At 45.0% G+C, this 25,731-nt stretch overlaps 1 protein-coding gene across 2 annotated transcripts in view; it reads right to left on the bottom strand.

The window, feature by feature from the left end:
- Nucleotides 1-25,731, bottom strand: part of MMP12 (matrix metallopeptidase 12) — a 44,327-nt gene that overhangs the window by 3,411 nt on the left and 15,185 nt on the right. The window contains exons 1-6 of one of the 2 annotated variants that reach the window (XM_019433697.2): nucleotides 9,394-9,537; nucleotides 7,998-8,245; nucleotides 7,171-7,319; nucleotides 6,958-7,083; nucleotides 4,510-4,671; nucleotides 3,875-3,998 (exon numbers count right to left, since the gene is read on the bottom strand). In XM_019433697.2, the coding sequence (XP_019289242.2) occupies nucleotides 3,875-3,998; nucleotides 4,510-4,671; nucleotides 6,958-7,083; nucleotides 7,171-7,319; nucleotides 7,998-8,245; nucleotides 9,394-9,498 (914 nt within the window). In that variant the 5' untranslated portion in view covers nucleotides 9,499-9,537. Of the gene's footprint in view, nucleotides 1-3,874; nucleotides 3,999-4,509; nucleotides 4,672-6,957; nucleotides 7,084-7,170; nucleotides 7,320-7,997; nucleotides 8,246-9,393; nucleotides 9,538-25,731 lie in introns of those variants that run through there. The other variant, XM_019433698.2, reaches the window with a different exon arrangement.

Here is a 25,731-nt window from a genome sequence, read left to right as displayed (position 1 = left end):
AAAAAACCCCACAAATATGTGGAGCCTGAGTAAGATGCTACTGAACAACCAATAAAGAATGAAGAAATCAAAAAAGGAATTAAAAATTGCCTTGAGACAAATGAAAATGAAAACATAACAGTCTAAACTCTTAGGGAAGCAGCAAAAGCAGTTCTAAGAGGGAAGTTTATAGCGATATAGGTGTACCTCAAAAAAACAAGAGAAAGCCCAAATAAACAATCTAACTTGACATCTGAAGGAACTAGAAAAAGAACAAAGAGAGCCCACAGCTAGTTAAAAGAAGGAAATAATAAAGATCAGAGTGGAAATACATGAAATAAAGACTGAGAAAAAATTTACCAGATCAATGAAAGTAAGATTTTGGCCTTTCAAAAGATAAACAAAATTGATAAGCCTTTATCCAGACTCACCAGGAAAAAAAAAAAAAAAGAGGGCTCACATAAATACATTCAGAAATGAAAGGGAAGTTACAATGGATTCCAAAGAAATACAAACAATCACAAAAGACTACTATTAACAATTATGTGTGAACAAACTGGACAACCAAAAGAAATGGATATAATTTCTCAGAAACATACAATCTTCCAAGACTGAATCAGAAAGAAATAGAAAATTTGAACAGACGCTACCAGAAATGAAATTGAGTAATCAAAAGCTCTCAAGAAACAAAAATCCAGGATCAGGCAGTTTCAAAGGTGAATCCTGCCAAACAATGAAAGAAGACTTAATACCTACCCTTCTCAAATTATTCCAAAAAAAAAAAAAAAAAAAAAAAAAAGAAGGGGAAGGAATGCTCCCAAACTCATTCTACAAGGCCAGCATTACTCTGATACCAAAATCAAACAAATGCACTACAAAAAAAGAAAATTACAGGACAATATTCCTGATGAACATAGATACAAAAATTCTCAACAAAATATTAGTAAGCCAAATTCAACAATACATCAAAAGGATCATACACCACCATCCAGTGGAATGTATTCCAAGGATGCAGGGATGGTTCAATATCCACAAATCATTGCAATACATCACATGAACAAAACGAAGGCTAAAAAGCATATGATCGTTTCAATAGCTGCAGAAAAATAATTGGACAAAATTGAACAGTGATTCACGAGAAAAACTCTCAACAAAAAGGTTATAGAGGAAATACATGTCAACATAATAAAGGCCATGCATGGCAAACCCAGAGCTAGCATTATACTAAATGGTGAAAACAGAAAGCTTTTCCTTTACCATCAGGAACAAGACCATGAAGTTCACTCTTATTGGAAGTCCTAGTCACAGAAATTAGGCAAGAAAAAAAAGGGGGACATCCAAATTGGAAAGGAAGAAGTAAGACTGTCACTATTTGCAGATGACATAATACTACCTATACAAAACCCTACAGACACCACCAAAAAACCGGTACAACTAATAAGTGAACATAGTAAAGATTCAGGATAAAAAACCAATACACAGAAATCTGTTGTGTTTCTGTACATTAATAATAAACTATCAGAAGAAATTAATAGTGCATTCCAATTTATAATTGTATCAAAAAAATAAAGTACTTCAGAATAAATTTTGCCAAGGAAGTGAAAGACCTGTACTCTGAAAACTTTTAAGATACTAATGAAAGAATTGACGATGACACCAATAAATGGAAATCTATTCCATGCTCATGGATTGCAAGAGGAAATATTACTAAAATATCCATACTATCCAAAGCAATTTACAGATTCAGTGAGATCTCTATCAAAATAGTTACATCACTTTTCACAGAACTAGAACAAAGACTCTTAAAATCTGTATGGAACCACAAAAGATCCTAAGTAGCCAAAGCAAACTTGAGAAAGAACAAAGCTGGAGGTAAAATGCTCCAGATTTCTATACTACACAGAAAAATTAATCAAACCAGTATGGTGTTAGACAACAACAGTCACAGAGATCAATAAACAGAATATAGGGCGCAGAAATAAACCCACACTTATATGGTCAATTAATTTATGACAAAGGAGCTGAGAACATACAACAGGGAAAGGACAGTCTCTTCAACAAATGGTGTCAGGAAAACTGGACAGCTACATGCAGAAGAATGAAGCCAGACCACTTTCTCACACCACATACAGAAAAAAACTCAAAATGGATTTTTCTGTAGAACCTGAAACCATAACACTTCTAGAAGAAAACATAGGCAGTGAGCTCTTTGACACTAGCTTTAGAGATTTCTTTTTTTTTTAATCTGTCCCCTCACACAAGGACAACAAAAGCAAAAATGGACAAGTGGGACTGCATCAAACTAAAAACCTTTTGTACAGTGAAGGAAACCATCAACAAAAGGAAAAGGCAAACTATTTAATGGGAGACTCTTGCCGGAGATATATCCAATAAAATGTTAACATCCAAAATATATAAAGAACTCATACAACCTGATATTTAAAAAAAAAATCAATCTGATAAAAAAAAATACAGGCCTGGCACAGATATTTTTCCAGAGAAGACCTACAGATAGCCAACAGAGACATGAATAGATGCTCAACACCACTAACTATCAGGAAATGCACATAAAACCACAACGAGCTATGACCTGACTCCTGTCGAAATGACTGTCATCAAAAAGACAAGAAATAACACGTGGTGGTGAAGATGTGGAGAAAAGGAAGCCCTCAAGCACCGTTGGTGGGAATGCAAATTGGTGCAGCTACTCTGGAAAATAGTCTGGAGCCTCTTTACAAAGTTAGTTATAAAAAAATGCCATATGACCTACCAGCTCCACTTCTAAGTATTTATGCAAAGCACACAAAACGCTCATTAGAAAAGACATACGTACCCTTACGGTCATTGCGGCATGATTCACAATAGCCAAGATACAGAAGCGACTTAAATGTCCACTGATAGATGAATGGATAAAGAAGATGTGGTATGTATACAATGGGATACCGGCCACAAAAAAAGAATGAAATCTTGCCATTAGCGACAACACGGGGGGCCTAGAGCATATCAGGCTAAGCGAAGGGAGTCAGGCAGAGAAAGAAACGTCATGTGATTTCACTTAGATGTGGAGTCCACAAAACAACAAAAACAAATGAACAAACAAAACAGAAGAGAAGCAGACTCACAGATACAAACTGATGGTTGCCAAGGGGAGTCAGTCAGGGGTAGACAAAATAGCTGGAGGGGATTCAGAGGCACAAACTTCGGTGATGAAATAAGTAAGACACAGACAGGTAATGTACAGCATAAGGAATACAGTCAATAATGTTGTAAGAACTCTAAGTGGTGACAGATGGTAACTAGCCTTATTCTGGTGACCTTTGGTAAGATACATAAATATCAAATTACTGTGTTGAGCACGTGAAACTAATACGGTGTTGTATGTCAATTACTCTTCCATTTAAAAAATGGAGAATATTTGTCCCGTCCATCAAATACTAATTTTCTCCACTCCTCATACCTCCAATACCTGCTTCCATCTATGCTCTAAGGCAGAAACCATTAAGTTATCCTGGAATTACTTTCTCTGTAATCAAGACTTTTAATAGGTACTGTCACACCTGTAGTCCCAGACTTAACCATTTTTACCTGTGATTAAAATAGCCTTGTTCCACTTCTTCCTGTCTTGTCTTTCCTCACCCCAGATTCGTACTGTAAATCCTTTTTTTTTTTTTTTTTTTTACTTACTAATCTTATCATTAAACACAAATGCAATCACACCATTCTCTTCCTTCAAAACCTTCAGGCTGTCTACTTCCTACAGAATTCAGTCCAAGTCCCTCTTCATTTTCATCTACGTCATTCTCCATCATTTTCCACGATTCTCTGACCAAAAAAAAATTATAAATCCAAGGACAGAGCCTCCCATATTGGCTAGATGTAAGGAGGATTCTTATACCTGTCTTTAAAGAAAATGATTTTATTTCCCACAGTAGTGGCAGCATCAAGACTCAGAATGGGGTTGCAGGTGGCCGATTCTGTACTGTCAGGATGTGATGGGGGTTGGTGCCTTTCTGGACCTCCTGTAAAACACATTTCAAGAAGCATTAGGGGAAAAAATTGCATTTTAGCTGCTAAAGGGAAGAATCATTCTTTTACAACATTCACTTTTCGGGATGAGAAATGCATAAAAAGCAACTTAGGATTCTTATAATATTCACAGGAAGCATATAATAAAGATCTTTCTCCCATGTGGTTGCAACATCATGGGAGGAGAAAAATCTGATCACTCCAGTCCTGTTCCGGTCCGATTATTTCTCTGTGTGCCTTCATCAAAGACAATGGTATGTTGGACAGAAAGAACACGCTTGAGGCCAGAAGACTCAGAATCTGCCCGTCACTGGCATTAGCACACCGGGTCTCTGTGCTTTTCTGTAAAATGAAGATAATATCTGGGTGACCTACCTCACAAGGTTTTCAGGGGGCTCAAGAGAAAAGATCCATGTTAAAGTTTTTTTCAGATGCAGATATTATGAGACTATTCATGAGAGTGAGTATCTTTGTGAAGCAAAATGGTAAAGAAATTCAACTCACCATAGAGAGACTGAATACCACGTACGTCATCAGAAGAGAGGCGAAAGGTGTTGGGGTCAACGTAACTGTAAGTAGGGAACATTATGGCTTTTGGATCACTGGAATGGCCAAGACCCAAGGAATGGCCAAGCTCATGAACAGCAACTAGGAACAAGTTTGTGCCTAAGAGGAAATCAGAGGGGGGAAAAGAGCAGTGAAATATATTTGCATCCAGAAGACAATGACACAACTGAAATCTGACACAATGAAAGGGGACGCATTTGCGAATACTTTACTTATTTCCTTTCTCTCTTACATAAGGTTTTTTGATGTCAGGACTATTGACTTTATAGGCCAGTTAATCCCTTGTTGTTAGGGCTGTCCTGTGTATCACAGATGTCTAGAAATCTCTGGGTTTGCCACTTAAAATTCTTTCTTGTTTTTTAACATTTATTCATTTTTGAGAGAGAGATAGAGAGCGTGAGCAAGGGAGGGGCAGAGAGAGGGGGACAGAATATCTGAAGCAGGTTCTGTGCTGACAGCAGAGAGCCCCTTGCGGAGCTCGAACCCACAAACTGCGAGATCATGACCTGAGCCAAAGTCGGATGCTTAACCGACTGAGTCACCCAGGTGCCCTCGGGTTTGCCACTTAATTCAAGTAGCACACTCCCTCCACTTTGACAACCAAAAATGTCTCTCCACATCATCAAATTTCCCGTTGGGGGCAAAAAGGATCACAGCAGCAGCTCACATGGCATGTGTTCTGTCGTGAACACTTCCAGAATGTTGTCTTGTAGCTGTGTTCACTGGTTCTCACCACTTCTACAACATTCCCTTTCCATTCTGCAGGTACGCTTGATCAGACTTCAGTGGATATGGAAATATCTTTACTAACCATCCTTTACTAAACCCAAATAAAAGGCCAAATTAAGTTCCAGGTCCTCTGAGCCACCAAGGAATGTATCATACCCTGTCTGTTCCTTGCGAAACTTGAAAGGAAGCCAGCACTCAGTCTATTTACGGACGAGGACACAGTATCAGCAAGATTAATGGACCAAATTAAGGGCTTGAACCAAGAATCCAATCTAAATGTCTTGGCTCAAAAGCTCCTTTTTTTACTATACATGACTCAAAATGAAGGCAAAGTCTATGCTTACAATGTAGACACAGTGACGTCACCAAGTTACAGTCTCACCTGTTCATTTTTTCTGTATGTTCTAGAGAGATGCACATTTGTAGGGAAGAGAGAAGGGGCGTGTCCTTTCTCTCACATTTCTCAGTTTTCAGAAGATTTCACTAGCCCTGGGCTGTTATGATTTTTTTTTAAATCTCTGTTCTACTCCCATGCCTTCATTTTTATCTTTCTTTTTCTACGGCACAACTGAAGCTCAGAAAAATAGATTTTCCCAGAGTCACACGCCATTTAGCTGCAGGGTGTGGCCAGTACCCAAGAGTGAGCATCTCTGGGGGGGGGGGTCTTCAGGAACACAGACCCCCTAAGCATTCCCTCTAACACTGGGCTGAGCAACTAACTCACTTCTCTCCAATAATGAGAAAGAACCAAAGACTGTCATTCTCTGCATTCTGCCTAAAACCGGGAAAAGTAAACAAAACCTATTACACTTTGACCTAAATCCTAAATTTATCCTAGTCTCCATCCCTGTAATGTGTTGCACACAAGACCACCACCGGTCCTTATCTCAAAATCCCGGGTGTCTGTCTGTCCTCTGTTTCCCACTCCATTGTGTGCTTTTTGTCTCAGTGCAAAACTCCTCTTCTCGATAAAGAACTTAATAAGCCTTGGGGCATGCATCAGACTAAAACAAACAGCCTTTGTGGTCTGTAAAAATATTGCCATCCAATGCATGTAGTATCGGCCAGAGAGAGGGGGATGCTGAGCGGAGCTCATTCTTGAAGACCTTCTCTCCAATGACTTCCCTCGTGAGTCAGTCATACAGCATAGAATTTCCCACAGAGAGATTAGGAAGGCTTGTGATAGGATGGTTTGAATTTTCCAATGGGTAGTGATTCCTTCAAACAGGGGAGAGTAGTTGTTCCTCTTCCCCAACTGCCTGAGAGGGATGGTGAGTTACAGCCTCCTCCGTAAATACACACAAGGTATCGCTTTGTTCAAGGGTCAGCTGGGCATCCCGAAATTTCTATCCCGGAAGCTCAGGAGACTATGTGACCATATAACCTTGTGTTTTGCGACAGGCATTTCTAAACTTTCTATTATAGAACTTCATCTTTCTGCGCCACTAGAAACCTAAGGAAACGTCAGCATATGATGACATGTGTGGATGGCCACGTACGTGAGGACTGCTGTATGCCCAGGGTTGGCATCTGCTTTTGCTGGACTTCACGGACTGTGCCGTCAAGAACTGACCACCTAAATGCTTTTACCTTTCCAAACTATGGCTTCTCAGCTTCCTGAGTTCACACTCCGGGTGAGCTTTTATTTTTGCCTACCTCTGTAGTTTGCAGTCCAGGTTTCAGCCTCGTCAAAATGTGTGTCTCCCCCAATACCGGGTCCGGGTCCAAAAGCATGGGCTATGATTCCCCCTCTGCCGTCGAAAGGATTGAAGTCTCCATGATCTTTTGAAAGAGTAAAGACAATTAGTCCTTCTTTACAGACAACAGGTCGTGCCAATGACACAGATGAAAGAAGTCCACCTCCTTTACCTCCAGATGCAAATCCGATCATAATGTCAGCCTCTCCTGAGTGAATTTTCCTGAATTTCAGGGGAGTCACATCACTCCATACTTGAAAAGCTTTTTGGATGGCATAGTCAACATCTGCAGGCTTCATGTCAGGAGTATAACTGTTGATTCTGTATGAGAGGGAGAGGGAGAGGGAGAGGGAGAGGGAGAGGGAGAGGGAGAGGGAGAGGGAGAGGGAGAGGGAGAGGGAGAGGGAGAGGGAGAGGGAGAGGGAGAGGGAGAGGGAGAGAGAGAAATATATGGGAACCATGTGTTAGTTCTTATTGTGACACCTCACTTCTGTCTGCATCGCTGGAGAAAGAATCTTCTCGTAAATCGATACTCTGGAAAACCAAACCCCACATCATTAACTACTAAAACATGTATCCTTGGACAGCTTCCTCCTGAAACAGAATCTAACTGGATTTCTTCTCATTTATGATTTATGGGTTTTCTCTGCGAAGGACTTACATTCACAGAAGCCTATGCCTTTTGTCCCCACTCCCAGACGTCTGGATTTATCCATCTTGACTATCCTATAAAATGCTCTCCTGTCTCTTGTTTATCATAGATATAGCTTAATTCTCCTTTTATTTGAAGGCTTTCTACTCTGCTCTGGGTGGACAAGCCAAACAGTCCCTCTTTGAGTGAACAATCCCCCCTTCCAGAAAGAACGAATTTTAACACAGGGATGGCGTTGACAATCGAGAGAGGCTTCTCACCTACTCTCAGACTTGGGGCTGTATCTAAATGGTTCAGGCTTCTGGAAGTCAGACCTCAGGGAAAGGAGAAAACCGCCACGACGTTACCTGTAGGTGAGAAAGCGTTTCCTCCACACTGGCCTCCCTGCCAGTGTCCTGAACTCGTGGACATCAGGCACCCCACATCGGGGCATGTGCATCATGTCCAGAGTAGAGGCGTCCAGTCTCCCAGTCACTTTCAGCCCCAAGAACTGCTGCATTTCCTGAAGTTTATTCTTCATCAGGTTCAGACTGACTTTCATTTTTGTCACTGGAACTCCATCCATGACAAAACCATAAAAGGTTTCCAGGTACCTCTGGAAAGATGTACTTCATTAGAGGCTCTACTTTAGTTAGACGTTCTACTACACAGAAAGGTTTCTGAGGCACCTCTGTATATATGACTCAACGGTACACTGATGCTTCTGAACCAGGTATCAGACAATTAATTATAATGAGAAAAAAATCTTTATTTTCTGTGCCGTCAAGGTGAGTCATAAACCATTAGCGATTTTGATTGCTGGAAGCCCACTGAAAACACCTTGATGTCTCCCTACCTCTCTGAACGGGCTTCTATTTTTTTAAAATATATTTCAGCATCTAGCACATCACAGCATCAAGTAGAGAGCAAGACCTTCATTGTCAGGATGCACAAATTATTAGTTTAAGTTGGGATAAAATTTTCCTGCTTACAAATCCAAAGCTCAACACAATGGACAACCACGACAAATTCAAAGTGAAAAGAGTCTTGGAAAACGGGGAGAGCATCCAAACTCAGAGGAAAGAGACAAATGGAAAAAAAAATCCTGTTTTTTATTTTTAAAATTTTTTAACGTTTATTTATTTTTGAGACAGAGAGAGACAGAGCATGAATGGGAGAGAGTCAGAGAGAGGGAGACACAGAATCTGAAACAGGCTCCAGGCTCTGAGCCATCAGCACAGAGCCCGACGCAGGGCTCGAACTCACGGACCGCGAAATCATGACCTGAGCCGAAGTCGGCTGCTTAACTGACTGAGCCACCCAGGCGCCCCAAAAAATCCTGTTTTAAAAAAAAAGCTCATGAAGAAACAGCTGGGATGACTGAAGGTAACAAGTCGTCTTGAAAGATCATGGCGGGCGGAAGCGGTTAAATAATGAAGCCACTGTTTAAACCTCAGATTGTTAAATGACATTAAACGACGATTGTACAACACAGACCAGATGTACGACTCCAATTATTTTTTAACTAAAACTCTTTGGCCACAGCTTTTTAGCAAAAGAAACAAAGTCATCCCCCAATTTTATAAAACTTTCAAAACCAGTACTTCTCCTACATTCGTCTTTGGCAAAGAAAAATACAGTGATCAAAGCAAAGAGCCGCTTAAACCAGTTTGCAACTAGTCCGTGTCAAGAGGAAACTGGTCAATGAGATCAATTTTGAAGACAAAAGTCAGGCTGCGTAAATGCTGTGGGGTCAGTACTTACTTCAGCGAAGAGCACATCATTCTCCTCAGAGCCTGTGGAGTTAGTCAGAGGAACGGCTCCAGAGGCAGTGGCCTGTAGGACCAGCATCAACAGAGGAAACTTCATTCTCCACTTCTGAAGGGTTCTCCCCAACTAACCCTGTTCCTCCTCCGTGCAAAGTTCCTCAAACGTCCCTGCTTATATAGCCCTTAGGCCCTGTTCTGTGAATATGAAATCCTGAGTGACTCACAGTTGATATCATCCCTTGACTTATCTCAAAAACCCGCAAACACAAGCACAGATATTTTTCTAGGACCAACAATGGGTCAATTAGCACCGAACTCATGACTCAGGCAATTCAGAGTATGTTTCCTCAAAATAAAGAGGCCCTATGAAATAAGGCATTATATGAGGACCACTAAGCACTACAATGTTACAGTAACTTAGAAACTTATGTCTAGAAAGCTCAGTGTCTGAATTTTTGCTATAACAATTTCCTTATATTTATTATAGGCAAAATAAGCTTTTTAAAAAACATGTAGAAAGTTGGATGCATAAAGGCCTTTTTTCTAACTTGGAAGAATCCTCTCCAAGCTGAGTCTAGCTCCCTAGAGAACTGTGATGTATGGAGACATCGTGTTGAACAAGGAAAAGTCCGTAACATCACGATGCTTTGATGTTTTGTTCTGTGTGCAGGCTGTGGAGACAGATCCCAGAGGCGGATCCCGTGCCTCCCTAACGGGCTGGAGTCAGCAGCTTAAGGTCAACTGTGCAGGGGGAAACGTTTGCTCCCGGAATCGATCTCCCTCTCCGCTCAGCTCCCCCCTTTTCCCTTGATGTGGTTGCTCTGTTCGCACAGCATCTGCCTCTCAGTCAGTAGGGAATGCTCGAAGACGAGCATTAGATTCCGTCTAAGAATCCAGGAATAAATCACGATGGTGGAAGCATGAGCGGTGGGGCTGTCCCCCGATTCTGTGTGAACGGTCTGGTGGTTGAGGGGTCACATGACACTGGGTTAGGGTTCAGCCATTGCTGTCACCCACCTCCCAGTGGGTCCCCAGCGCTTCCCTGAGGCTGATGCTCCGGGAAAACAAGGGATCTGTCTGCCCTACAGCCAGCATCCCACCTCCAACTCTGCCCTTTCAGGCTCTCTGATTTGACCTCTAGGATCTTCAGCTGTTTCATCTGAAATGAGGCTGATAACCTTCACCTCCTTATGCTTTTGTGATGATTACACAAGACGGTGTATCATAAATACCAGCGCATAGTCGTATTATCCGTCTATAGTGGTATAGACGAATATTCAGGTCCTTTCTCTCGGCCCAAAAGGAGAGAATCATGCACCTTTAGGGTGCACCCAGGTGAGGCTGTATGCCCCACGAAAACGAGGATCAAGCAGAAGTATTGGAAGGCAGTTCTGTCAGATACTGAACTTAAGAATCATTGGAGAAGCATGATGGTCTGGCTAGGAAGCAGCAGAACATGGGATTTAGAGAAAACATGGGAGGGGCTGGTTCTCTGGCCACAGAGCATTGCCCCATGAGGGCAGGGTCTGGTTGCATTGTTCAGCCCTGTATTTCTGGTGCCTAAAACCACCTTGAGGTTAGTAGGTGCTCAAGAAATAGGTATGGAGCAATCTTGTTGGAGAATAGGGCCGGTAGAACAACAGTACTGAACCGTCTTTGTGGGAGCTGTTGTTACACAGCAGGTGTGCCCCTAAACCTCACTGAAAGCACACGAGAACCCATTGTGTTCCTAAGCAGGAAGGGGTCGGGTGTGGGGAAGACTTTCAGGAAGTCTAGAAAGCGTAGGATGTAAAATACAAGGTAAAAGCCGCCCAACTACAAAGGAAGTGAAAAATGTCCTCACTGGAAGCTGTCTTTAAAAACAAAAAACAAAAAAAAAACTGGGGTAGCTGGTGGCTCAGTGGGTTAAGTGTCCGACTTTAGCTCAGGTCATAATCTCACAGTTTGCAGCTTTGAGAGCCACATCAGGCTCTGCGCTGACAGCTTGGAGCCTGCTTGGGATATTCTTTCTCTCTCTCTCTCTCTCTCTCTCTCTCTCTCTCTCTCTCTCTCTCTCTCCCTCCCTCCCTCCCTCTCTTTCTGCCCCTCCCCTGCTTGCTCCCAATCTGTCTCTCTCAAAAATAAACAAACATCAAAAAAAAACCACAAAACCCTATACTCAAATTGTAATAGTTTCTGGTCTTGGCTTATCAAATGCCCCAAATGGGTTAAGTATGAGCAATAAGGGCCATTTGGGCAGCCATTGAATGTTACAGGGGGTGTGACCTTAGGTTCTGGGGTCAAGTCAACAAGCTTGAGAATCTGAGCTCATGTTACGATCTTTCACAATCACTGATCTCTTTAGGACTTAATGTCTTCGTTTGTGAAACTGGAATAAAAATAGCAGCTACCTGCAGAGTTGTTGCCAGGATTACCTTAAATTACAGGGAAAAGTACTTAGTCTAATGCCTGACACACCTTATGGTTTCAGTGAGACTTCAGGAAGTCTTGCTTCCTTTACTGCACGCTTAGGCGAGACACTGAAAAGAGGGTGGTATTGGGGATGAGAAGGGAAATCACGTGCGTGTCCAGACCTCCCTCCCACGTTAGGGTCACAAAAAGATTGTGATCCAGGCCCAGCCTGGGAGCTGAGGGTCCCAGCAGGCACATGGCTTCCAGGGGATGCACTGAGGGGGGTCAGAATCAAGGGCAACGCTCCCTGTAAAGAACAGTGTGTCTACACAAGTACAGAAAGTACCCCAGGTCGGAGACCCTCATAACGGGGACAACTTGCTGGAAAGACCTTCTTATTGAAAAGCAGATCCAATAGCACAAAGCTTCCCTATTACTCTGTTTCCCTCCTGAGCCAGATACCAGGACATTCTGAGGCATGTCCCCGATATAATCACCTCCAGCTATTCGGGGCGTCGTCCCTAAGGATCTAGAGGCAAAGGGCAGTGTGGTCATCGGTGAGGACCGGGGAGGAGACACGTTCCCCAAATATAGAAAAAAATCCCCCAGCTTACCCTTTCACCAGTTGCGGGGAGAAAACTTCAGCTAGTTAATCCTCTCCTTTTATGGATGAAAAACTGGGAGTCCAGAGAAAGGAAGTGAATTGCCTGAGGATGCATCAGGGAGGTCTCCTGACTGTCCTGACTTGTTGTCACAACAGCCATGGTTCTGTCACACCTCACGGGTTTTTCTGCAGATTTCTGTCTTCCCAGGGTTATCTTACTGCCACAAACCACTACGCGTGTCCCTGCGATGCCCTCGGTCCTTTCCGTTGAAGCCACGCTCTCCCCTTTGCTGCTGTGGGGCCCGGAGGAAGCAGACAGCCTGAGACACTGTAGGGGATCTGGATGCCCGGCAAGGTGGCAGGCCCCGTCCATCCCTGGAGAATCACCTCTGCGCCCCTCCCCCCTGCCCTGGCCTGGGCCGTGGCCACTGCCAAGGTGGCTAGCTGCCAGAGCCCCCCAAGAACTGGCCCAGAGCACCCCCGAGAAGCGCGACATGAAGAGTCAACCAGTTGTGTGCACTTAAACCTAACTTCTCCGTGTCCCTGCTTCGTTTCCTTCATGGGTAAAGTGGGGACGATATTAAGGTTGTGTGAAGAACAAATGACATAATTCGTGAAAAGCATTTATCTTCCTATGACAGCACCTCAAAAATGTTCATTCTTCGCCTTTACCCTTTACCTCTTGTCCCTGAATGTTGGTCATGTTAGGGTTGGGTTAGCCCCGCTAACCTTTTCCACATGGGAGAAGAGTTCACCTAAAGACCAATTTTCACCCACGAGACTATCCATGTACATCCGGCACTGAATCGAAAACAGCCTGGAGAAGAGCGGATGTTGGTGGGGGAGACAGCTTGAAGAGTCCCCTCCACCTTCTTCCAGAATGACTCGGAACTTGACCCGACCTGGAGCTGCTACTAAGCCCTAAGGCAGAGAATGTCAGAGTGACTGGTCAGAAATCTGCTGCCTTCAAATGGCTGCTCGGCCCTGCATCGTACCCGAGTTCACCAACCCCAAGCGGAAGGTTGTGGCGTGTTGGTGAGAAACCCAGAGTGTGCTGGGTTCGGGAGTGGGGCCAGCCCCACGGGGTGCAGCCCACAGAAGGGGCGAGGAGGGAGGAAACACGGAAGGTGAAGGTCGCCATGGTTTCTTTCCGTGGTCCCTTTCCTTCCCCCTGCAAGTGGCTCCCCCTCAAGCGACCATAAGCCAAGGCACAAACTGCAGCAGGAAGCCAATGTCTGACGCGCACATCACAGAGTAGACACAGTGTGAGAACATAAACCCGCGTGCTGTCAGCTGTCTATTTTCCTGTTCTTGCTCTCCAACAACACGGTAAATACCCAGGGGTGGAGATAAGGACGCAGATATCTCCCCACTGGCTTCAGCTGTAAGGCCTGGCTTCACAGGAGGTTCAAAGCTTGGGAAAGAGACTTGGCCTCAGACCTCGGCTACGCGTCCTACACACTGTGTGGCTTTGGGCAAGTCATTAACATGCAGCTCCCAGATCCATAAACGACTGTTGGGAGGATGAAATAAGAGGATGCATGGAACCACCGGGCACTGCTCCCGGCACCTGAACGGTCTGTCCGTAACCTCTTGTGCCACCCACGCAGGGCCCCCCATAAACAGACAGTTGAGACATTTCCCCATGAAATGTTCACACCAGAGATAAACTGTATCTGTTCAGGGGCGCCTGGGTGGCTCAGTCGGTTGAGCGTCTGACTTCGGCTCAGGTCATGATCTCGCGGTTTGTGGGCTCGAGTCCCGTGTCGGGCTCTGTGCTGACAGCTCGGAGCCTGGAGCCTGCTTCGGATTCTGTGTCTCCCTCTTTCTCTCTGCCCTTCCCCTACTCACTCTCTGTCCCTCAAAAATAAATATATGTTAAAAAAAATTTTAAAACTGTATCTGTTCATATGCCACATGGATGTCTGTCCTTTATACATAAAAAATAAGATTTTTTTGCCCCAGGGACCAATTTCACCCACTGAGGAGTGCACTGCTCCGCTGAGAATGTATGTCCTATATGCAACATACTCCACACTCCTGGGTCGGTACCAGACCTGTGATACCACTTCTGCCTGGCCTGACACGACACCTCACGTCTGATCTAGGCAGTCTCTGGAGGAGCACATCAAGCCCAGAGGCCTGGATCTCAGAGAGACTCTTTAGACCACAGAAGGCAAAGCTGTTGAAGCGACACTGAAAAGTATCTGCATCTGCAGAAAAGACGGACTGGCTGTATTTGTGGGCCAGATCAACGCAGAGGGAAAACAAACCAGTGGAGAGAGAGAGGGGAAGAGATTAGAGACAATCCGCACAGTTCCCTTCGAGAGTGGGACAAGGTAATTTTTAAACTACGTGATGTTTTCCTGTGTTTCTCTCCTTTCGTTCAAGCTCCACTCAAGCCGCTAGCCAACTCTGTGGTTTTTGCCTCAACCTTTGTGACGTTGAACATATTATGCTCATTCTGACTTTTTCCCAAGAATCGAAATCCCCCGAAATGGTTACCGTTTGGGAAGAGAGGGATGTTTTCTTCACCGAGCCAGTGCCGGAGGTGGTTGGGGAGCCTATGGGTTCCGGGCACCATGATGAACTGGGCCCTGCTCAGTGGGATGAGGTGGGACCACAGAAGCTATCATCGCAAGGTGCAGCAACGAAGTGAAACCCTGGGCCTGAGGCTCTGGCTCCCCTCAGGGGTCCGGGTCCTGTGGCCACAGGAGCCACAGGCAGCAGAAGTCAAGAGCACGCGGGCTGGGTGAATCGATATGGAGGGCACGGAAAGCCAGCATGACTGACTGAATTTCCTGCCAGTCCAGTGATGTGGAAGCTCAGACTTGAAGTTAAAAATTTAAAAACGCATTGTACCTGGCACAGCTGGACTGAGGTTCATGCAGGCTACATGTACCAGCTACTTAACACGATCCTTTCTGCAGAGTGGGCGTGGCCTATCATCACCATCATCATTGTTGCTGCTATCAGCATACTTTAAGCATAATTTTTTGAACGTTTTGTCTATCTTTTCCAGAAAGTGTATATATTTTATAAACTAGCGATGGTTGTAGACCCTGTCTTAGCCCTCAAAGAACACAAAAGGATAGTGTTACTAAACAGTCAATACCTAGGCATCAGAGTTTAGAGGAGGAATTCAAATAGAAACATGGAGGCGTCACCATAGCCCAGGTCCTCTGGGTCCTCTAGCCCGGACCTAGAGGAGGAACGGGCTCACATTTCCGCAGCAGGAGTCTCTCGTCTATGCATGTCCTTAAATCAGGGATGATCCCAGGCAAACTTAATGAAATATTGAGATGCCTGCCCACCTCAATTCCTGAGCCATTTCCATCCAAACAAGTTAGAGCCCTCGGAAGCCTCTCTTGCTCTCAGCTGCCTTTCAACAAACTTTTCTACCAGATATTGTTCGAGGTCCCCTGAAAGAGCTACAGCATAATGGACCTTTTCATTGCCATAAAGCACTCTAAAAGACATAAAGAACTTCAAAATATTGACCTAAGACTCTCCGCTGGAAAAATGTGCAGTCATAACCAGTCTCTACCGGAAGATTCGGAATCAGCACAGCTAGCCTATGAGGGAGACGGTTTCTGAGTGAGGACTCTTCCATTGGAAGCCCTCTTATTATCCAAAGTTGGGATATGCCAGGGTCGTGACCAAAAGTGCACTGTATGGGATCCTGCTGAACAATGACATGGGCCCACACAGAGGAAGGGAAGGGGGGCACCTAGGGAAGGGAAGGCAAAAAGAAGGACGGGGACACACACACACACACACACACACACACACACACAAGGAGGAACCGAATGAAGCCACCTGGGCATGGCTTTACAAAATTCCGTGTGGAACACTCTCTGTGCATGACGGCTACCTAACGTAACTTAGACAAACACAGAGAAAGACAGGCTCTTCCTTAGTACCAAGGAAATTCATGAAGTCAGGTTTCATATCTTAGTTTCACTATGAATAACAAAGCTCTTGGGATTTCCAACCCAAGGTGGCCCTAAAAAGATCTACTCTGTGGAGACAGCAAGGAACTTCCTCCTTTCCAACACCAACTCGATCAGATGATTAATAAGTCCTGAAGGAAGCATGAATCATGCTGAGAATTCATTTTACAAATGGAAAATATCTCACAGTGAGTGACAATAATGTCTAAACAACCATGATTTCGGCATCCGTCAAGGAAGTTCAAGAAGGTCCCTTATGCATCTAATCACATTCTTGTCTGCTTCTGGAAAGACCAATCCTGCTGTTCATCAGCCCCAGGGAAGCTGGCCTTCCGGTGCCTGTCCACAGGTATGTTCTGGTCACACACTGCCCGCGAAGCCCACTCCTTTGCTTCAAGCCCTGCTCAAGCCTCTAGCACGTTCTGTTTCTCGCTTCCACATTTGGGACCGAGCAGATGGTCCTCCTTCTGACTTCTTTCCCGGAGCCTAATTCCACTGAAGGAAACCAGATTATGTCACCCCAAAATATGTCTCTTTGGCATGAAAACTGTTTTGGGCTGAAGACGATTAAGCAATGGCAAAGGCAGAAAAAGTTCCCCCTTTTCTGCCTAAGGGCAAGATCCAAATCCTCCTTTTACTGGAGTCAGGAGCCCGCACACACAAACCTCACTCCATTAACTTCCCCCCACATTTACCTTCCCACAGCTTGCCACCCTGGGAACACTAAAACCGTTTTTCTCTGTCTTGTCATTTCTCTGCAAACATACTGTTCTTTGTTGAACATGGACGTACGCTGGAATTCTAAGCCAGCGTTCCGAGTTACTTCTCTTCTAGGTTTTTGCTGTGTGCAGTCCACAGCTGCTGCTTTTCTCTTGGGAAGTCTCTCTTACTGTTCAAGAGCTCCGGCTGAATGCCTAAGGCGAACAGAGGTGAAGTTCTGCCTCCCCTACACCACTAATGTGGACTTAGTGGGTTTCATCTCAATTTTTAATCTAGTCCGTTGGTGCCAACGACATGCCATATCCTTGTTGAATCTGCCCAAACAAGTTACATGACACAGAGATCAGGATTTATGTGCTATGTCCAAGTTCTTTACATAATACTTTTTTAAAGTTATTTATCTTGAGAGAGAGAAAGCACGGGGCAGGGGCAGAGAGAGAGACAGAGAGAATCCCAAGTAGAGAATTTCTGTGCTGACAGGGCAGAGCCTGATGCGGGACTCGATCCCACGGACTGTGAGATCACGACCTGAGCCGAAATCAAGAGTCGGGCACCCCCTGAACATAATTAATTTAATGGCTACTGTAATTATACACCGACAATGATAACTGCCACCTGAAATAAAAATAAACCAATATTTTTCATTTTATCACAATGAAATTTAAATGTTTTTCTCTGATTATATAATAATGGATGTGAGTCATAAAATATTTGAACTACAAAAGATTTAAGGAAAAGAATGGGGCTCAACTTTGTGAAACATGAAGAATAGAACATCAGTCAACATTCCATGTGTGAGATCACTGCCACTGTAGTCGCTGTGCTTTGCATGTCTCCGTGCGTAAATGCACATGCAGCTAAGTCCATTCAGAAGACTTCATACCGTGCATGCAACTTATATTACGGACACTTTCTTTTTTCAGGGCAGGGGACTTGTTTGTTAGTGTGTTTCACACGTGTGCCCCTCGTTTCTTCTCTCTCCACTGAACAACTCACCTCTTCCTGCTCTCTGGTTCCTCTTCATTAACAATCCAGATACAGACTTCTATATTTTTCCTTCTATATATATTCTGTATTTTTCCTTCTTGATCATATTGTATCGTTAAAAAGCCATTCATGAATCAGGCAGCATCCCATCCAGCATGTAGAGGGGAGCTCTACAGAAGAACTCTGTCGAGCTACAGAAAAGAAAGTGTTTCCAGGAGTAGGAAAAAGGAAATTATTAGCAAAGGATGTGTTGTTTTAGGCGAGGTTGCCTTCCTAGGGGTCGAGGGGCAGATTACCTCCTTGTGTTGACCAGGACATTCCAGGCTGGCTGGTTAAGGTCACACTCCGGGCACACTTCAAACTGTAGTTAAGTTAGGTATTAAGTCTGAGTTTACTGAGTGAGGTGTTAGTGTAAGCAATGCCATTGCCACTGTGGGGCTGTGGTTTGCCTTTTAACAGAACACACACACATCTAAGGGAGAAGGAAGTTTGTCATGATTTGTTCTATGAAATGGAATTATGTTACATACATTTCTCTGATTCTTGCTTTTCTCACTAGTGACTGCCACATAGAAACACCTCCAAGGCCTCCAGGATAGATTCAGACCGCCCTTAAAACATCCCATTACTATACTCCAAAGTTTAGGTGCACTGCACTCTTCAAGGCTTTTCTCACTGGCACATGTGTGCTCTGTTTCCAGCTCTTCCCTCCACAGAAGGGAAGGGGATCCTAAATCCATGGTACCGGAGCACTTGCCTTCCCTCTGGGTCACAGATTTGGGAAGTAATTTCTGTTTTTCTCCATATGGCTGTCTAGTGACTTTTGTGGAGCAGTGCCTCAGAACACTTGGAGATTATGAGTGTCTTCAAAAACCTCTGATGTGGTTTGTATATACAATGGAATACTACTTGGCAATGAGAAAGAATGAAGTCGGGCCATTTCTAGCAACATGGATAGAATTGGAGGGTATTAGGCTAAGTGAACTAAGGCAGAGAAAGACAGATATCATATGTTTTCACTCATATGTGGATCTTGAGAAACTTAACAGAAGACCATGGGGGAGGGGAAGGGGGAAAAAAGTTACAGAGAGGGAGGGAGGCAAACCATAAGACACTCTTGGATACTGAGAATAAGCTGAGGGTTGATGGAGGGTGGGATGGAGGGGAAAGTGGGTGATGGGCATGGAGGAGGGCACCTGTTGGGATGAGCAATGGGTGTTGTATGGAAACCAATTTGACAATAAATCATATTAAAAAATAAATAAATTAATTAATTAATTTAATTAAATTAAATTCAATCACTAAAAAAAAAAAAAAAAACCTCAGCAAAGTGATAAAACCTCTTAGGAAAATGTACTCATCTTTTTAAAATTACTTATAATTTTAGTGGCCTTGGTCCCTGGTGAAGAATTCTTGAAATTGAGAAAAATCATGCACAGCAAAGATGATTCTGCCATGGTCCTAATCATCCCCTAAATCTCCAGACCTCTTCCTTGTGATGGTGGCCTGTAGCAGATGATGGGCTCATAGCACAGAACAAGCAGGCAGCTGAGAAGGCGATGCCCACCCCCTTCTCTGTAGAAGGAGCAAGGGACCTCACAGGCCATTGGACAAATGTTCCTGCACATCCCGACATGTGTGAGCTTAGAGGCTTCTAGCAGGCGATTGCTGCCTTCCATGCAACCTGATTAGTAAGCTCTTATCACTTGCGGGTCCCTTTATGCTCACAGACTGTCATGCCACCTGTCACTGTTGATGTTGTTTCAGTTCTCATTCTGATAGCAACAATGGGCATAATGACTCCTTAAACCCAGATCATTCAATGATGTGTAGGGGACAAGGACAGGTCCCTCCGACACTGGTCACTTTGACATGCAGATTATTTTGAGCTGAAACGATCAGGAAGAAACTTTGACCTTCCCCCTCACTGCCTAAAAGAATAGAGAGGACCTGTTCCAGGAAGAGAACGGTCACCACACATAACCGTGTTACGATATGAACGAGTGACAGTGGACAGGGAGGAACCCGGCGAGGCCTGTTTGTTCAAAGCCTTCTCTGCGTCCCACTCTTTCTGATCACCCAGAAAATTGTTACTAAACATGTCCTTTTTTTCATCCTCCTGCGAATTCATTCCTCCCCTTTGAAGGCCCCTACCTCTACTGCCTTCTGCTTTTCCCGGATGACGTTTATACCTCACTGTGCCTGACTGCCTTTAGACTCTCATGTCTGTGTGGGTTCCCCACACAAACGAAATTAAATTTTATTTTCTCCTGTGAATCTGTCTCCTGTCAATCTGATTCTTAGTCCAGTTAGAAGAATCTTAAATGGCAAAGTAAAATTTTTCTCCCCCACAGATGCACACAATCTGAATTCCCCACACCTTTGATGCTTGCCTGTTGGCTGGAATTCTAATGGCAAAACGTAATCCCAAACTCCAGCCAAGAGCTACCTTCACCCCCCCTGTTCCCATCTCCATAGGACAGGAGGAGCACTTGTATCACAGACTGATGGGTGAGAGACCAAGAGCCTTCCTGAGCACCAACCCCTGTTTCTGTGGTAACAATCAACAAGTGGACTGGAGATGCTAAGGTCAAAGTACTAGACCCCATGGGTCACCTCTTCTGTATGTTTCCCCTTCCTCAGGTGTCTCTTCAAAGGTAGAGGCTGGCCCAAGGCCATAGGGCATCAGGGACAGACCAGGTCAGATGTTCTACTGAGCCACGGATGGAACCCTGGTATCCACATGTGGTATCACCTTTGGAGTAGCTTTTGCATTTAAGCACTATGTAATTTTCAATAACAAGTGTCCTCTGTTTAAGTCACAGTTTGGTGGGATCGATCATTACTTTACAATGAAGTGAAGGGAAGGAAAATTTCTGCCTCTGACCTTCAAGGTCTTCCAGCTGGACTAAGAATTAAATTTACATGAGACAAATTAACAATAGAAAAAACCAGTTGTGTAACATGTACGTGGAGGCCCAATAATGAAATTGAGACCCAGAGAAGTGACCGATGCAGACACCTGTCATAGTTTCGAGACAAAGAAACCATAAATCTGTGAGGCACTGACCGAGAAGGGAAAACTGAACTGTGGGATTTTTAATTAGTAAGGAATCCTCAACAGACTTTGGACTGGGGGAGCACATCAGTAAAAAGTAACAAGGGTTGTTTACACAGGCTGCTTGGCTCTGAACGTCCCATCTCTGGTGATGAGGATGTGTCTTTACGTCCTGGTATAAGGACCACAACTTTCACCTGGAGATGTATTCCTGTGTCCAGGGCGGCAGAGGAGGGTCTCGGTGTCCTTCCTGCACAGGCTATCTCTTAAGTAACGTATTTCAAATAACTGATATGCCAAAGTGGCACATTTTGGGGCAGCCTGCCCTTGGCCCCCACATAAGAAATACACAAAGAGAAAAATGCCACCTACTGGGGTCTAAGGTGGCACAGTATTCAAGAAAACAGCGACCTCCTCACCCCAAGGAGACGAGGTATCAGTGGGGGACCACTGAACTGGTGATGTGTGACGAGGAAGGGATCCCTCAGGTCACCCACCATTCAAGCACACCAATCTGCAGCCTACGGCCGGGGTAAATCTGACGTGAAGAAGGCACAGAAGAGGAGACACGACAAAGGCCAGGAGGGTCCCCAGGGAAGAAACGGAGGGAGGAACTGGGGAAGTTTTAGAGCTAATGACCGTGCAGATTCTATTGCTAGATGAACCTTGATCGAGTTACCTTAGGCACCACGCGAGGGAGAGTGGACAACTCAGGGGAAACCATTTTAAGAAAAGCAAGTTCATGTCACAGGCTGCTGATGACAGGATATCCCAATTCCTCAAAACCCCATGTCAGAAGATGGCACACACGAAAGTTGCCACTGAGTGGATTTTAATGAGTCAACCAAACGTTCCTGTAAGACTGGTACCGAAAAGTAACCCCAGATTCCCTGCTATACTCATACCCTGGGAAAATCCACTATTTTGATAGATCATATTGCCGTTTTTTGACCTACTCCTCCTAGTTTTCTGTGGGGAAAATCTGCGCGGTGAGCAAATACTCTAATTTCAGCTTCTCTTGTTATCGTTGGCACCCGGGCGGCAGCATCTGGCCAGGTTTCGACAGTGACAGGGATCCCTTCACATTTTCCTTCTTATTCACGAGTGCCAGCACCCGGCTGACCTCGGCTCCTCCCGGGGCCTCTCCTGCCCCCCAGTCCTTGGCATATTTGCCCCTTAGCATCTCCCTTTGGCTTCCCCGGGAGCTCAGACGGAGGAAAGCCCATGAAGGTGGGAAAGAGGGACACTGTTGGAGCGAGTGAGGACCCAACATTCATGAGGGGGTTCTGTGCGGCAAAACCTCGACCGGACACTGTAAACACGTCATCCTGTTCAAGCCGTAATGACCCCAAGAGAGTGATATGATTCCCATTTTGTGGATGGGTTCCACGAAGCTCGGAGAGTTTTAATAATGTGCAGCGGTCAACCAGCCAGTGAAGTGGAATTAGGATGTGGTGTGTCCCCACTGACCGAGCCCAGAGTCTGAAGCCTGGAAAGCTGCCTCGAAGGTTCTGTCCTAAGTCTGCAACCGTTCTCCTCATCAGAGAAACAGAGACGGATTCTCCCGGTTTGTTGTGTTCTTGTCATTTTTTTTTTAGAAGATGCTGTATCCAGAGCAATTTTGCTTTTAGATAAAATTTGTATTGCTATGTAATATATGTACAGAGAAAAGTATCCAAATCCTAAATCTCAAATGATTGATCTCAAAGTACCACTCATGTAACCCTAATGGGGCCATTTAATTTATTTAGTGCTTTTTTCTTCTGAAGTTTCTTAAATTTCCTAGCTATTGACTATTAAGGGACTTTTTTATTAGTGAGATGGATTCCCAATTTTCCTCACAAAGAAATCTGGCTCGTTCACATCTGGCACCAACGAAAAAGTAGCCATTGCACAATCAGGGGTTTTTATGCCTCTGACAAGTGTCTCCTTTGTCTCTGGCCAGGAAGATGCCATCTCACCACTTGTGTCACAGCCCTGAACACGCATTCCTCCCATCATCACTGCGTATGCTCGGGGGGATTGAAGGAATATGTCTGTGCTTTGAACATTCTTTCATGGACTTTTTTTTTTCAGTTTATTCCTTCGAGAGAGACAGAGAGAGCATCTGCAGGGAGGGGACAGAGAGAGAGGGACAGAGAAAATGCCCAACAGGCTCCACACTGTCAGCGCAGAGCCCTCCCCACATGGGGCTTGAACTCATGAAATCACGAGATGATGACCTGAGCCAAAACCAAGAGTCTGAGGCCTCACCTACTGAGCCACCATGGCGCCCCTTTCAAGGACATTTTAGCGTTCCTCGATGGCTCTCCAGGCCTAAATCTGAGAGCTCTCCCAGAGGCACCACATTCCCACCACCAGAGCTGACTCTGGACAAGGCTGGGGGCTTTGCTGATGTGTTCACTGATGCACCTGTTACCCTGAGGACGAGGGGCTGCGGTTCGGGGGACACAGGTCCAGATCGAAACCCAAGCAGTGCCCCCACATGCGGGGTGGAAGCAAGGGGACGTGTGAGGAAAAGGAAGACACAGCTACATGACCTGGAGGAAAACCATTTCCTACCAGGGCCAACGGACTGAGCTGTTCTGTGTTACACGGTGATGACTCCTGGCTGCTCCTCCAGAAAGCCCACAACCGCCAGTCCACGATCAGCGTATCTGTTCTCTCATCAACTTCTCAAGAAGTTGCTTAAAACGTGGTCACCGTGGCCAGTGCAGGGGTGAAGGCGAAGGGCAAACAAAGCTGTGTGGCCGTGTGGTGGCAGTTCTTCCGCTTTCCCAGCGAGCAGACCAGCGCCGGGCGCAGAAGACATGCCTGATAAATATTTGATGAGGGAGGAGATGAGGGCAGGACACCTCCGTTCACCCAATCTCAAAATCTTCCATTTATTTAGCTGCGTATTAACCTCAGGTCAGCAGACGGTCCTCCCACTGGCTCACCACCGCCCCGACTCAATTTCCAGGCCCGGCCACCAAACATCCTGGTAACCACATGCATCTCAGGCCTCCCTTCGTCCCATCTGGTCCACACGCTTGTCATTTTATACCTGGAGTCTGGACCCTCTTCTAACTGGTCTTTGAATCCCATTCTCTGTGTGAGACACGGTGTTGCCCGAAAGTTCCCACAGTCTCCTTTTTACGTGGTGTCCCCTTTCTCAAGATTAATGCATCAACTAAAAGGGGCTATCTCGGAGTAGGGGGGATTACAGCTGATTTGAACTTCTTGCCTTGGGCATTGTTGTGCTTTCCAAATTTTCTAGAATACAAGTTTTATTTCAAAATTCCAAAGTATATATTTTTTAATTTTTAAAAAATGTTTTATTTATTTTTGAGACAGAGAGAGACAGAGCATGAGCAGGGGAGGGGCAGAGAGAGAGAGAGAGACACACACACACAGAATCCGAAGCAGGCTCCAGGCCCTGAGCTGTCAGCACAGAGCCTGACATGGGGCTTGAACTCACAAACTGTGAGATCACGACCTGAGCCGAAGTCGGACGCTTAACCGACTGAGCCACCCAGGTGCCCCATATTGTTTTTTTTAAAAAGGTAATATTCTTTCAACCACTAATTCCATAAATATTTGCTGAGTGTATGCTAGGCATGGTGTTAGGTTCTGGGGACACAGTCTTGCTCCCAAGGGGCTCACAGTGTAATGAGGGAGGCTGTCCTGGGGTAATGCCCTGGGGGCCCTATGGGGATCAAGCAGTGAGTATGTTGTCGTGGAGCCTGGGAAACACACAGGAGGGGTTAGGAAGGGCTTCCCAGAGGAAGTGTAAGGGGAGTCTTAAACCAGGCGAGCATATAGACGGAAAGCAGGGGCTGAGGCAAGTGAACTGGGAAGAGACTGTGCAAAGCCAGAGAGAATGGCTGGAGCTGAGGGGAGTGTGTGCTTATGTATGTGCAAGCATGTGTATGCATGCTTGCATGTTAAGTGTGTGCATGCATGCGTGCATGTGTGTGCGTGTGCATGTGTGTGGGTGTATGCGTGCGTGCATGTGTGTTGGGGAGGGAAGGTATCTCTAGGGATGGGACTGCAGAGGAAATCAGGAGCCTCGATGATGCAACGGCTCCAATTCAATCCTAAGGGCACTAGGAGGAAATGAAGAATTTAAGCAGAAGCAGGAAAGGGTTGAATTTTCATCAGAAATGTCTTTCTGGTGGCTGCGTAGAGAATGCATGAGAGAAAGGCGGAGTTGTAGCCCAGTTTTCCAAGGTCAAATTTCTTGGTCATTCAAAGTATGACAAAGACATCTCTCTGATCTGGCCCCTCCCTTCTTTTGCGGACTTCTCCCACATGACCCAGGAAGGGTATGAAATACCCACCTGAGATGGGAGTGTCCCCAGTGGTGGGTGTGGCGGTACTGGGTGATTTCCTGGGGGTGGGGGGAAAGCTTCCTTTCCATCTAGGTGAACCCCTAAATACTTACCAGAGGATCTCCCTATTAGCTCACAAATTATACTCCCTCTTAAAGGCTCATTCCTCAATGTGAACCAAAGCTTTTATCAGTTATTTTTACTTCAATTTGAAACAATCTTAGATTCTTTTTCAGTGATTCGATAGATGCCTTTTTTCTGCTTTAGTCCTCTTTTGTCCTAGCCAGAGGACAATGATGACGTGGTT

Source organism: Panthera pardus, unplaced genomic scaffold, assembly GCF_024362965.1.
Source record: "Panthera pardus isolate Hobbes unplaced genomic scaffold, ASM2436296v1 HiC_scaffold_12, whole genome shotgun sequence".
Classification (NCBI taxonomy): Eukaryota; Metazoa; Chordata; class Mammalia; order Carnivora; family Felidae; genus Panthera; species Panthera pardus.
Note: the sequence above shows the minus strand (reverse complement) of the source record. Positions and strands in the feature narration are given on the sequence as shown.